The 13,522-nt window shown below is 39.5% G+C and overlaps 1 protein-coding gene and 1 non-coding gene across 2 annotated transcripts; both read right to left on the bottom strand.

Moving 5' to 3' along the window:
- Positions 1-2,437: 2,437 nt before the first annotated feature.
- LOC137500561 (myb/SANT-like DNA-binding domain-containing protein 3) lies at positions 2,438-6,283 on the bottom strand. The gene is made up of 3 exons (XM_068227487.1): positions 6,057-6,283; positions 2,949-3,270; positions 2,438-2,865 (listed from the first exon to the last, which is right to left on the bottom strand). Exons 1-3 carry the CDS (start codon positions 6,237-6,239, stop codon positions 2,627-2,629), a joined length of 744 nt encoding a protein of 247 aa, XP_068083588.1. The 5' UTR covers positions 6,240-6,283; the 3' UTR covers positions 2,438-2,626.
- Positions 6,284-12,544: 6,261 nt separating this feature from the next.
- TRNAP-CGG (transfer RNA glutamine (anticodon CUG)) lies at positions 12,545-12,616 on the bottom strand. The gene has a single exon. It is a non-coding gene; the product is annotated as a tRNA-Pro (tRNA).
- Positions 12,617-13,522: the final 906 nt, after the last annotated feature.

Here is a 13,522-nt window from a genome sequence, read left to right as displayed (position 1 = left end):
AACAAAAGATGCTCACTGCCAAACGCGATCAGAAATCTTACCGAAGTGTGTTAATTTGTCTTTAACAATTGTTTCGTAACAAATGTTGGAAATATGTTCGTGAAACAGGGCACTTTTAAACGAAATGTTAAATTAACAACAATTGTTAGTTTAAATTTGTTAAGCTAAATTTAACATAGAGTTGAAGGAACCGGGCCTTAAGTGTAAACCTAGCCAAAAGTTAGTGAGATTCAAGACAGCTGGAGACCAACCTTACACCTCACTTTCTTGCTACAGCTTGCCTAAATAACATCTGTTCAGTACGATTAGGATTGAAATGGATTTCGAAGACGATGATTTCCAAGAATTTATGGATTACGTGAACGAAGATAATTTGCTGGTACCACGGATATATGTGAGAAATGGTGAAAATCCCTTCGATACTCTCACAGACCGTGAATTCAAAATACGATATAGATTCTCTAAGGAATGTGTACATAACATTATAATGCCGCTGGTGATGCCTGAACATGTTGGATATCGTAACAGCAGAGGACTGCCATTGCCAGTACCCATCAAATTATTGACTGCTCTAAGATTGTATGCAACTGGCAGTATGCAGGCAAGTAACACTTTCACTACTAATATTCAATAAGTAAGGTGATGGTGATTATTGTTTAAGAGCAATTAATATTTTTTTTGTATTTGGTCCCTAATTATTATTACTGTAGACGTTTTGAAGTACACATAGACAGCCATAACCTCTCAATCCTACTTTAGTTTTACTCGCACATTCCATAATGTACCTAGCGACAACGTATACCTCGCTGTGGGTGGTAGAATTGCACATACGGTATCCCCTGCCTGTCGTAAGAGGTAACTAAAGGGGACCCCAGGGCTCTTGGGAGCGTCGATTGGCGACCACGGGACCTTTAGGTGGGTACTGACATGGATTCCAGTTACTTGTGCCACACTCCTCACTCTTATCTATTCTATCCGACCTCCCTTGGTCAACTCTCGTTCTTACATGATCCCGACGGTGTTGGGTATGCGAGGCCAAGAGAATCTTTGATTTTCACGCCTTTCGTGGCCCTTGTCTTTTTTTCGGTCGATTTCTTCATTTTTCGAAGTGTTGTATCCCTTCCATTTTCCCCTCTGATTAATGTTAATATAGGACGATTGCCTAATAGTACTTCTTCTTAAACAATAATCACACCGAGCTCGATAGCTGTAGTCGCTTAAGTGCGGCCAGTATCCAGTATTCGGGAGATAGTAGGTTCGAACCCCACTGTCGGCAGCCCTGATGATGGTTTTCCGTGGTTTCCCATTTTCACACCAGGCAAATGCTGAGGCTGTACCTTAATTAAGGCCACGGCCACTTCCTTCCCACTCCCAGCCCTTCCCTGTCCCATCGTCGCCATAAGACCTATCTGTGTCGGTGCGACGTAAAGCAACTAGCAAAAAAAAAACAAAAAAACAATAATCACCACCACCGACAGTCCCCAGTGAAATTCCTTGCTCTGAGACCAATTACATCTATTGTGCTATTTAATAGGTTACTAATGGTTGATATAAAATAACTGATATAAGCTAAAAACTCAATTTTAAAAAAATATGAATACATAGGTACTCTCTGCCAATTTTGTAAGTAACAGTTAAGACACAACATTATTTTTATTATTTCAGATCGTATGTGGAGATCTCCGATGCATTAGCCAGCCCTCTGTCAGTAGAATTATTGCTGAGGTATCAGAATGCTTAGCCAGACATCTGGGAATATATGTAAAATTTCCATCAACCCAGGAAGCTATTAACCACAACAAAAGGGTATTTTATGAAATAGCTGGTTTTCCCGATGTTATGGGGTGTATTGACTGCACACACATTCCTGTAACTAGTCCAGGTGGTCCTACTGCTGAAGTTTATAGGAATCGGAAAGGTTGGATGTCTTTAAATGTACAAGTTGTGTGTGGTCCAAAAATGGAAATATTGAATATTGTAATTCGTTGGCCTGGATCAGCACATGACAACAGGATTTTTGAAAACAGTGCTCTCATGACTGCATTCGAGGAAAGGAGGTTAAGTGGAATTCTTTTGGGTGACAGTGGTTATGCCCAGAAACAATATCTTTTTACATGAGTACCTCACACACAAAATGAGGCTGAAAACAAGTACAACCGTGCCCATATAAGGACCAGAAATATTGTGGAACATTTATTTGGTGTATGGAAAAGAAAATTCTCTTGCCTTTCAAAAAAACTGAATACCAATCTGAGAACAACAACTCGTGTAATAGCTGCTTGTGCTGTGCTTCACAATATTGGCATAACTTATGAAAATGATGTGTGCAATAATTTTGACATTCCAGACAGAGTTGTACCTGTTATGGCCTCAAAAGATAGACCCAGAGGGCAAGCAATTAGAGCTGCATTTATACAATGCCATTTTAATTAAATTATTAAATTACATGCATAACATTTTTCGGTAAAATAGAAGAAAAATTGAATTACAATTATAACATAGCAGTAGGAGAAAGTAAAGTAAAACTAAAACATAGAGAAAGCTGGGAAAATTTTGTATCATTATTGGAAATAGACTTAACAGGATCACAAACATGAAAGGAAGATGAAGATGATGATGGTTAACATTATTCAGACAATTTCTTTTTCAAAATTATTATTTCTAGTTCATGCTTTTCTTTCATATGCTCCATTTCAAGAGCTATCTTTTGGCAAGCCATCTCAGCTGCCTTCATTTTCAAAGCATGCAGTTCTTTGTCTTGCAGCAACATTAGGTCACATCTTGCAAGTCTCTTTTCAGACTCCCTTGCAACAGCAGATTTTCTTTCATCTCTGCTGGCTTTAGGTGTTGCCTTGTCGTGATCTCCTGCAAAGAAGGAAACATAATCATTATCATAAATATTTCAATTATTGACATAATATGAGAAGTGGAATTTTAAATCATCTTACTAATAGGTGCAGAATTCTCTATTTCCTCCTCTACATGCTCCTTTAATTCTTCACTATTCCTTCCCAGACTACCATCGCTCAGCATAACGTACGATTCATTATTACTTTTATAAGCAACTAATGCCAGTGTGTCACTGTCAATGGTATCTATGATTTCAATGTCGACTGAGTCGATGGCATCCATTATTGGATCATCATTTGAGCTGGATCCTGGAAATAGGCCCCCACCAGCAGACATCCTTTGCATCTTTTCCTGGGCCAGTTCTTGTTTTCTTTTTGTTTTCATGTTTTCCCAGCATTTCCTAACTTGCTCTGCTGTCCTCTGGAAGAAAAGCAATTCAAGATTTATGAAGCATTAATTTTATATCATAGGTGGATCATTATACAATTATGACTAGTAAATTAAACCTCTCACCTCAAACTGGTACTTGACTACACATAATACAGTACTAGTATTTAATTCAGTAATACATAAGTCAATTGAAAATTACTAGCTAAGAGTTTTTGTAAATTTAGTTTATTTTTCTACCTACGTGGCACAGTTTTACTGGATTGTTGCTCTGACACCAGCTTAATTTAAATTTATAAATACATAATTATCTCTTTCCTCTGAGTAGGGCCTACATGCAAATACTGAGATTAATATCATTGCAGTTTACATCATTGTTGTTCATTCTCAGTTAAGTACATTTCTTCACTTTCATTTTTGCAGTCTGAGAACAAAAAATTAAATTGTCTTTCTGCTAAATTCTGTGACAACAGATTAAAATAGAAAATTTTACTACACGTAGTAATGTATGGTCACACGACACTTGACATTAGAACAGTTAAGATAAAACACCAATCAGGGTGACTTAAGTATTTTACTAGGTACTGTATTTAATTATAATGTAACATTTCTTGTCTGATTCTATGTATAATTTTGTAAATGTATACAATGTAGTAGGCCTAAATTAAAGTTTATTAGTAGAATTAGAATATTATTTATTTTTATATTAGAATAAAGTTGCCATGCAGCATGTTGATTATGCAGTTTCTTTAATGACTTACAGCCTGATTCATTGTTTGAATACTGGTAGGCCCAATCATACCAGTTCTCTACATTAGGAACCTTTTACTGATAATTTATGAAAATAAGCATGATAATTTGTAGCAGTATTTTAATTGTTTTCTGATGTATTTGTTTCTACTATAATATTTGACTGACCTCATTTTGAATGTGTAGACCTAAACATGAAAGAGATCACAACTCTAAAACTTCTCATGCAATTCTGTTATTACTCTCAACATTTAAATAAATTTACAATTTGCTTGGTGTAAAACTATGGAAACAGGTGATTGAGAGGATAATGCAGTGAATGTTTCAGGCTGTGTCATTGTGGAACTTTCTGCCTTGGCTAATCTTATAGATAAGAGCATGTTGTGCAAAAATTATTGGAAGTAGGCCTATGCCAAAGGAAGGAAGGCTGTGGCATCAATTTTTGTGATATTTATGAAATCAATATGAGTGGGAGTACTTCAAACTTGACAAATAGTATGCTTTATAACACTAATATCAGGTTAGATTATGCTATGAGGTGTATCGTGCCCTTATGAACTTGTTGCTGCCACCTACATTTTATATGTACCAGTACAATGTTTTATTACAGAGTTTGATGAAATGACTAAAAAAATTGCTGTTTAGGAAACAGTCTAGTTAAATTAAGGAAATACATGTGTACTAAATAATGTTCTGACTGCCACATCATTAGAAAATGGGAAGCTATAGATGTTGAGTGCTTGACAAAGTACTGCCATTATTACAACTCTGTTAATGATGACCACAGGTGTACCCAAAATTTTCCAGGTATCAATGGAGTGGATGGTGAGAATATTTCACAGGCCATAAGAAAAGTGCAAGTAAAGTACACTGAGTAGTTAGGTGGTGGGGCTCCAAAAGTTTAGTTTTCAGAAAGCTTGTGATTCTTATCTTTATAGTGATATCAAGATTGAAAAGGAGTGTATGCTGGACACATGCAAATGTAATTGGCACATGCTTGAGAAAACTAAAGGGAGACCTGAAGGGGCAGAAACTTTCAGATATTAACGCAATTAGGAGGTTGTGGGCAAATAACCAATGATGAAAGAGTAGTAGTAATAGTATGGTTTGGTTATGAGAAGAAACTGACAATCTTGAAGGTAGGTAGGAAAACAGTTTCTTTAATAAAGGATCCACTGATGACCATCCGGTTCACCAGCTCTGTCCACCTGGCACTGATTCATGGTGTTGGAATCCAAAGGCAATGGCAGAAGAAGTGAAGAAATACTAACATAAACAATCCCTTCCAATGATGAAGTAGAACCTATGAATCCAATATACAGGGATTTCAGTGATAATTTGTTAGATGAAAGAACAGAGAACCTGAACGAGAATGTCAATAGTTACATGTGGCAACAGATACTAGTATGCTACCCAAAACTGTCATAGTGGGTGTAGAAACATTGAACATGTGTACTTGATGCTGTTATATGTTTTAATGGAAGAACTGATTCAAGACTGAAAGTGCTACCAGTAGTAGTTTGTGGGGAAAATTATGAAAAATCCTTTGTTTGCAGTTGACCACAGAAGGGAAATCAGAAAAGGCAATCCAGAAGACAGCATAGGAAGTTAGAATCAGGAGAAGAGAGCTCAGAAGAGAAGAAAGGAAGATTAGGAACTAAAAAAAAAACAGGTTCAATATGAATATTTTAGCTGTATATACCTAAGTAAATTTTGGAGGAGCAAAAGATTTGAAAATATCTTGTAGTGTTATGTATAGTAAAATTATCATGTTAATTACAACCTTGTAGGTTCCAAACTTTAACAGTAAAGCATACCGGCACGTAAATTTTAAGACATTGTTTATTATTTCAAGTACAAGTCCTCTTACCCAATTTAGAAGTAGCCTACCTATCACATTCCGGGAATAGTGAAGTTTACATACGGTCGCATTTGCTTATTTAATAAGTAGTACGTACATAACCTCACCTCAGTTAATATCCGCGATTACCTAGGCCTACCTTTGTAATATTTTAGGCACAGTCCATGATATTACATTTACAATTAAATGGCTTAGAAATTGCACTTACCTTTGTATGTTGGGAATTCATATTGAACTCATCAGTGATTTCCTGCCATTTCTTCTTTTTCATTGAAACCGACACTACGTCCGATTTCTTATTTTCAATGATGTCCCTATATTTGAATGCCAGTTCCTTTATGTAAACTTTCTCATCTGCTGTAAAGTACAATCTTTTTTTACTTTCTTCCATTTCAATCACTTTCTAAGGACGGTACCAGTACATACAAAAAGCAAAGCACAATAACGTAAACACTTCTAAGCGAAGAATGCCGTCTGTTTATGCGCGGAAGAGCTGTGCGCACGAAGTATGACGTGAACATAATGACGTCAGACACCCAGGTCACTAGCTTTTAACTCAGATCTAACTTAGTCGAGTTGAAGTTAAGTTTTTTTTTTTTTTTTTTTTTTTTTTTTTTTTGCTAGGGGCTTTACGTCGCACCGACACAGATAGGTCTTATGGCGACGATGGGATAGGAAAGGCCTAGGAGTTGGAAGAAAGCGGCCGTGGCCTTAATGAAGATTAAGTTTTGTCTCTGAATACAAATTCGGAACTTTACTTCGAGTGGCCTAGCTTTTTACTTCACTAAGTTAAGATGAAGTTAAGTTGAAGTGGTGTCTCTGAATACGGCCCTAAATCACTTCCACTTAACTTTCACTTACATCTTACTTTCACGTGTAGGAAAGCCTGAGTTTGTATTCAGAGATCAAACTTAACTTACACTTAAGTGTTAACCTAGCCAAAAGTTAGTGAGATTCAAGACAGCTGGAGACCAACCTTACACCTCACTTTCTTGCTACAGCTTGCCTAAATAACATCTGTTCAGTACGATTAGGATTGAAATGGATTTCGAAGACGATGATTTCCAAGAATTTATGGATTACGTGAACGAAGATAATTTGCTGGTACCACGGATATATGTGAGAAATGGTGAAAATCCCTTCGATACTCTCACAGACCGTGAATTCAAAATACGATATAGATTCTCTAAGGAATGTGTACATAACATTATAATGCCGCTGGTGATGCCTGAACATGTTGGATATCGTAACAGCAGAGGACTGCCATTGCCAGTACCCATCAAATTATTGACTGCTCTAAGATTGTATGCAACTGGCCCGGTTTCTTCAACGAATGTTAAGTGTTAACACTGCTGTTAAGGAGACTTAACACACAATTTAACAAAATGGTCTTCTCATCAAGAATTGTTAACTCTAATAATTGTTAAATCTTGTGTTAAATTAACCTAGCAGCACCCCTGTGTTAAACCTCTTAACAGTTGCTAAAATTTCAAAATGGAGTCATTTAGAATACGTAAGTTTGAAGCTTTACTGCTGTATGAGGACTATTTATAAACTGAAGAAGGCAAAGGACGACCCATACTAAGAAATAACGACCTTTTAGAGTTGCCAGAAGAAAGATTTCTAATTACCGAAGCCATAATGAACAAGGTACGTACTAGACGATATAGGTTAGAGTTTCCAACAGATTTCAACTTACCAATCTCTCCAGTGCAGCAGTTGCTTATACATTTTACAAGGATGGGTCAGACACTGCGTCCAATCGATTTCAACCAGCTTACTATACCTGCTGGGGGATACTCAACAGTAACTCGTGTAGAAGGGTTTGGGGCAATACCGTACAGTTTCGTTTTCGAAATAAATGAGGACAAATGTCATGAGGCAGGATCTGCTTCGGACCACGTGGAGGGGATAGAACACCAAAATGCGAACACATTTAACTTGAACTTGTTAGGTCCGCAACCTAATAATATCCGAAAAAATTACGAATTCCCGATTGTAAAGCAACGTGTATATACTTGAAAAGTTGCACACTAGTCAAGTGTAACAGTGTGATGTTTGGGACATCACTGAATGTTTTTAATTATTGAACTATATATTTAATTGATAATATGTATATATTTAATCACTGATAGGTCATTTTAAATTAATATGTATATATAGGGCTTTTATCATCCATTTCAATCATCATTTCATTCCTTTGTATCGCGGCTATAACGTATTCTGAACGAACAAATTATTGGGTAAAGTATTTCAATATCATGCATATTTATAACTTGCAGTAAATTTTCCAATAGCCGTTGTGAGGTGACCAGAGTCAGCAGGCTAATTTCAGCCCAATTCCAGGAAAAGTACGTCATCGAGATTACGAGAGACCTTACCCTCTCCACCTCATGAGAAGACAGTTGATACATTATTAACACCCACTTTTCAAACTCAGCTTCGAGACGCTTTATTTCAGCGGGAAAGTTCAGCCTATGTGAATGAACGTAATGAAGCAACGTGATGGATGCACAGCTATACAAGGGAGAAGGGATGAGACCTCGAATCTTACTGGACCATGTGATATGGCTGATGGAAGGAGACTTTTGAACCGATATATACCACCGACAAGGGCTGGAGAGGAGACTAACATTCTCAGTCAGATTCTCTTTCAGACTCACATTCTTATTCATATTCTCATTCTGATTCTCACGCTTGGAAGATACTCTTACTACGATTCTACGTCTACACATCGGAGAAGATTTTAACTTAGTTCACTTCGCATCTGAGTATATTCTACTCAAAAGTTACTCTCATTGGGACTTGTTATCTCAATGACGAGAGGTAGTCAACGGGAGACCGGTTCTGACTGGTATAGGGGAGGAGAGTCCGCCTCTGTGGTGTAGTGGTTAGCGTGATTAGCTGCCACCCCCGGAGGCCCGGGTTCGATTCCCGGCTCTGCCACGAAATTTGAAAAGTGGTACGAGGGCTGGAACGGGGTCCACTCAGCCTCGGGAGGTCAACTGAGTAGAGGTGGGTTCGATTCCCACCTCAGCCATCCTGGAAGTGGTTTTCCGTGGTTTCCCACTTCTCCTCCAGGCGAATGCCGGGATGGTACCTAACTTAAGGCCACGGCCGCTTCCTTCCCTCTTCCTTGCCTATTCCTTCCAATATTCCCATCCCTCCATAAGGCCCCTGTTCACCATAGCAGGTGAGGCCGCCTGGGCGAGGTACTGGTCATACTCCCCAGTTGTATCCCCCGACCAAGAGTCTGAAGCTCCAGGACACTGCCCTTGAGGCGGTAGAGGTGGGATCCCTCGCTAAGTCCGAGGGAAAAACCGAACCTGGAGGGTAAACAGATGATGATGATGATGATGATGATAGGGGAGGAGAGCTTTTATTATGAATTTAGCTACGCTACTGTTCCGTAATACGGAAGAATACGAAGGTATTCTCTCCATGAACATAACCCATGATGGTTTTGCACTTAAAATTAGGACTCATTACGACTTTATGTAAGGAGTACAATAGGAAGTGTTAAAGACAGGAAATGTGGATGTAGGACTGGCATCCAACAACAGATGAGGCAGCCTGTACGAGAGATCCACCCATCTTCAGCTTCAAGACAACAGAGTCTACATTTGGTGAGCTTATGGCATAAGTTACTGCAAGTCTTCGCGCAACAGTTCATTTTCTTAAAGTTAATTTCATTCACTTTTTCTTTTGCTTCCGTAAGTTCAGATTTCGTTAATACGCCGTTACGTCACGTTTTTCATATTAATAAATAGCTGTTTTAATTTGTATTTTATGAAATGATTAATAATGATCCTTTAATTCCAAGTTAGTGTACTTAATGATTTGTGTTCCGTTCACCTCACCCCTGGGAGTTTTTTGAGTCTCATTACGTATTTTTATTTATTATTATTATTAATTATCTACTTTTGTTTTCAAGCCATAAGCTTGAAGACTGGCGCCCTTGGGATACTGTTTCTGGAGAAACAATGACATATCATTTATTTATTTATTTAATATTAAAGTGACCCGCCACGCTATAAATTTGTCATACATCTGTGGGCAAAATGGGTACGTCACAACAGTGGTCGAGTGTTTATCGTACTTGTCTACGAACCACGACGATGAGAGTTCAAGTCCCGCGTTGGATTACTTTTTTTTTAAATAATAATATAATTAATAATTTCAGGGAATGTGAAGGTAAAAATGCGAATAAAAGTAATGATCAAATTGCAGTGGAACTTTATTACCTACCTCAAATTAATATAGTCCGCCTCTGTGGTGTAGTGGTTAGCGTGATTAGCTGCCACCCCCCGGAGGTCCGGGTTCGATTCCTGGCTCTGCCACGAAATTTGAAAAGTGGTATGAGGGCTGGAACGGGGGCCACTCAGCCTCGGGAGGTCAACTGAGTACAAGATGGTTCGATTCCCACCTCAGCCATCCTCGAAGTGGTTTTCCGTGGGTTCCCACTTCTCCTCCAGGCAAATGCCGGGATGATACCTAACATAAGGCCACGGCCGCTTCCTTCCCTGTCCCATCCAATCTTCTTTCCATACCTCCACAAGGCCCCTGTTCAGCATAGCAGGTGAGGCCGCCTTGAGGGGGGGGGGGTTACTGATCATTCTCCCCAATTTCATCCCCCGACCCAAAGTCTCAAGCTCCAGGACACTGCCCTTGAGGTGGTAGAGGTGGGATCCCCCGCTGAGTCCGAGGGAAAAACCGACCCTGGAGGATAAACAGATTAAGAAGAGATCCAGCAGTAACTGTGAGAACGTTTAGACCTATATTAATTTCAGGTAGAAAACAAAGTCTACCGGTACTGCTATTTGCGTAATATTTTTGTTCCAATTTTTAAATAACGTTCCCTGAAACGAGACTCGAACTCACGTCTACGACGCTCGCAGACAAGTACGATGACCACTATGCCACAACTCCTAAATATATACGCCTTGCATTGGAATCGGGGTTTCATCAATTTTTCAGAAGTTATTAGGTTGCGGACCTGACATGAATAAGTAAAATTTGTTCGCCTTTAGTGTTATATCACCTCCACTTCGTCCGAAGCGGAGGTTTGTAATGACATCTGACCTCGAGACACTTTCCATGTAGGCCTAATTGTAGGGGCAAAAGATCTTCATAGGTCAACGTCCCGAACAAATAGTATTTTTTTTTTCAAAAGAAAAAAGGCCTAATTGTAGGCGACTATGTTCACGAGGGCAAGAAAAGAGTGTGTAGAAGTCTACAAAGAATTTTTGCTGCCATTGCAGCATTAACAAGGCACAACATTATTTTCCCCGCAATAAAAGAATACCCGAAAATCATTCAAAACATATCAATTATCACATTTTCCCGGTGATGTAGGAACCTTAGATTGCACTCCTACAAGAATAGGCTGTATAGAATGTTGTGATATAACAGTCCGTTATTTCATTTTTTAAGCACACTCGCATAATTTTAAACTAAAACTATAACAACATTTGTCTCGCATTCATCATAATAACGCTGTTGTTGCCTCTTACTTGACATGTTTACTTCTTAGCGGTCTCCGCTAACCATAACCTATAATAATGTCAACCATGTGTCTGTGTGAAAAAATACTATGTCAACATTCCACTAGGAGCGCTATATGCAAAGAAACAAAAGACGCTCACTGCCAAACGCGTTCAGAAATCTTACCGAAGTGTGTTAATTTGCCTTTAACAATTGTGTCGTAACAAATGTTGGAAATATGTTCGTGAAACAGGGGACTTTTAAACGAAGTGTTAAATTAATAACAATTGTTAGTTAAAATTTTGTAAAGCAAAATTTAACATAGAGTTGTAGAAACCCGGCCAGTGTTTCGATAATGTTTGAGAATGGAAAGAAATCTTCCTACAATGAATAATCCAGTAATACCTCATCACCATCGTCTGTTTACCCTCCAGGGTCGGCTTTTCCCTCGGACACAACGAGGGATCCCACCTCTACCGCCTCAAAGGCAGTGTCCTGGAGCTTCAGACCCTTGGTCGGGGATACAACTGGGGAGTATGACCAGTACCTCGCCCAGGCGGCCTCACCTGCTATGCTGAACAGGGGCCTTGTGGAGGGATGGGAAGATTGGAAGGGATAGACAAGGAAGAGGGAAGGAAGCGGCCGTGGCCTTAAGTTAGGTACCATCCCGGCATTTGCCTGGAGGAGAAGTGGGAAACCACGGAAAACCACTACCAGGATGGCTGAGGTGGGAATCGAACCCGGGCTTCCGGGGCTGGCAGCTAATCACGCTAACCACATCACCACAGAGGCGGACATATTAATTAGATTAATTAAATATATTAATTAATACATTTAATAACATAAAATGAAATTACGAGTCCCACTGAGATTCGAACTCGGATCGCTCGATTTAGAGTCTAGAGTGCTAACCATTACACCACAGTACCTGACGCACTGCGCCGTTCCTACTCGACACGCGTCAGTGCTTCGAAAATATTTGACAGTGGAAACATAAAACGTCCTAGTAACATTGAAATGACAATTTTAGGTAGCACCGAGATTTGAAATCTTATGTGTGGATTCCGAATCTAGAGTGCAAAATTTACACCATGGGATTTAACAAACTGCGCTGGTCCTACTAGACGCTGTTCAGTGTTTGGCTAATATTGGAGAATGGAAAGAAATAGTCCTACAATAAATGAACTAGAAAAATCTGCAAATGAAAATTACAGGTCCCACCGAGATTTGAACTCGGATCGCTGGATTCCGAGTCCAGAGTGCTAACCATTACACCATGGGACCTTACCAACTGCGCCCATTATAGTTCATTAATTGTAGGACGATTTCCTTCCATTCTCCAATATTAGCCAAACACTGAAGAGCGTCTGGTAGCACCAGCGCAGTTTGATAGATCCCATGGTGCATTCCGATAATATTTGAGAATGGAAGAAAATCATTCGTGATCTAAGAAACATTTAATAACTGGAAATTTCATTTCCATGTACCAGCGAAGTTTGAAATCAGATCATGAATTCAGTGTCCAGTGAGCTAACCATTACGGCATGGAACATACAGAGCAGCTTCGTTCCTACTAGATGATCATCAACGTTCCGATAATGTTTGATAATGTTTGAGAACGGAAGGAACTCATCCGAGGAATATCAATCCAGGAATACCTCAAAATTGAAATTGCAGGTCCCACCGAGATCAGAACTCGGATCGCTGGATTCTGAGTCCAGAGTGCTAACCATTACAACATGGGACCTCACCCACTGCGCCGTTCCTGCTCGACACGCGTCAGTCCTTCGAGAATGTTTGACAGTGGACACAAAAAACATCCTAGAATTATTGAAATCACAATTTTAGGTAGCACCGAGATTTGATATCGGATCGATGGATACGGAGTCTAGAGTAATATCTCGAAATTACAATTGTGTCCGCCTCTGTGGTGTAGTGGTTAGCGTGATTAGCTGACTCCCCCGGAGGTCCGGGTTCGATTCCGGGCTCTGCCACGAAATTTGTAAAGTGGTACGAGGGCTGGAACGGGGTCCACTCAGCCTCGGGAGGTCAACTGAGTAGAGGTGGGTTCGATTCCCACCTCAGCCATTCTGGAAGTGGTTTTCCGTGGTTTCCCACTTCTCCTCCAGGCAAATGCCGGGATGGTACCTAACTTAAGGCCACGGCCGCTTCCTTCCCTCTTCCTTGCCT

Source organism: Anabrus simplex, chromosome 4 (genome assembly GCF_040414725.1).
Source record: "Anabrus simplex isolate iqAnaSimp1 chromosome 4, ASM4041472v1, whole genome shotgun sequence".
Lineage (NCBI taxonomy): Eukaryota > Metazoa > Arthropoda > Insecta > Orthoptera > Tettigoniidae > Anabrus > Anabrus simplex.
This window is presented reverse-complemented; position numbering and strand designations above follow the sequence as displayed.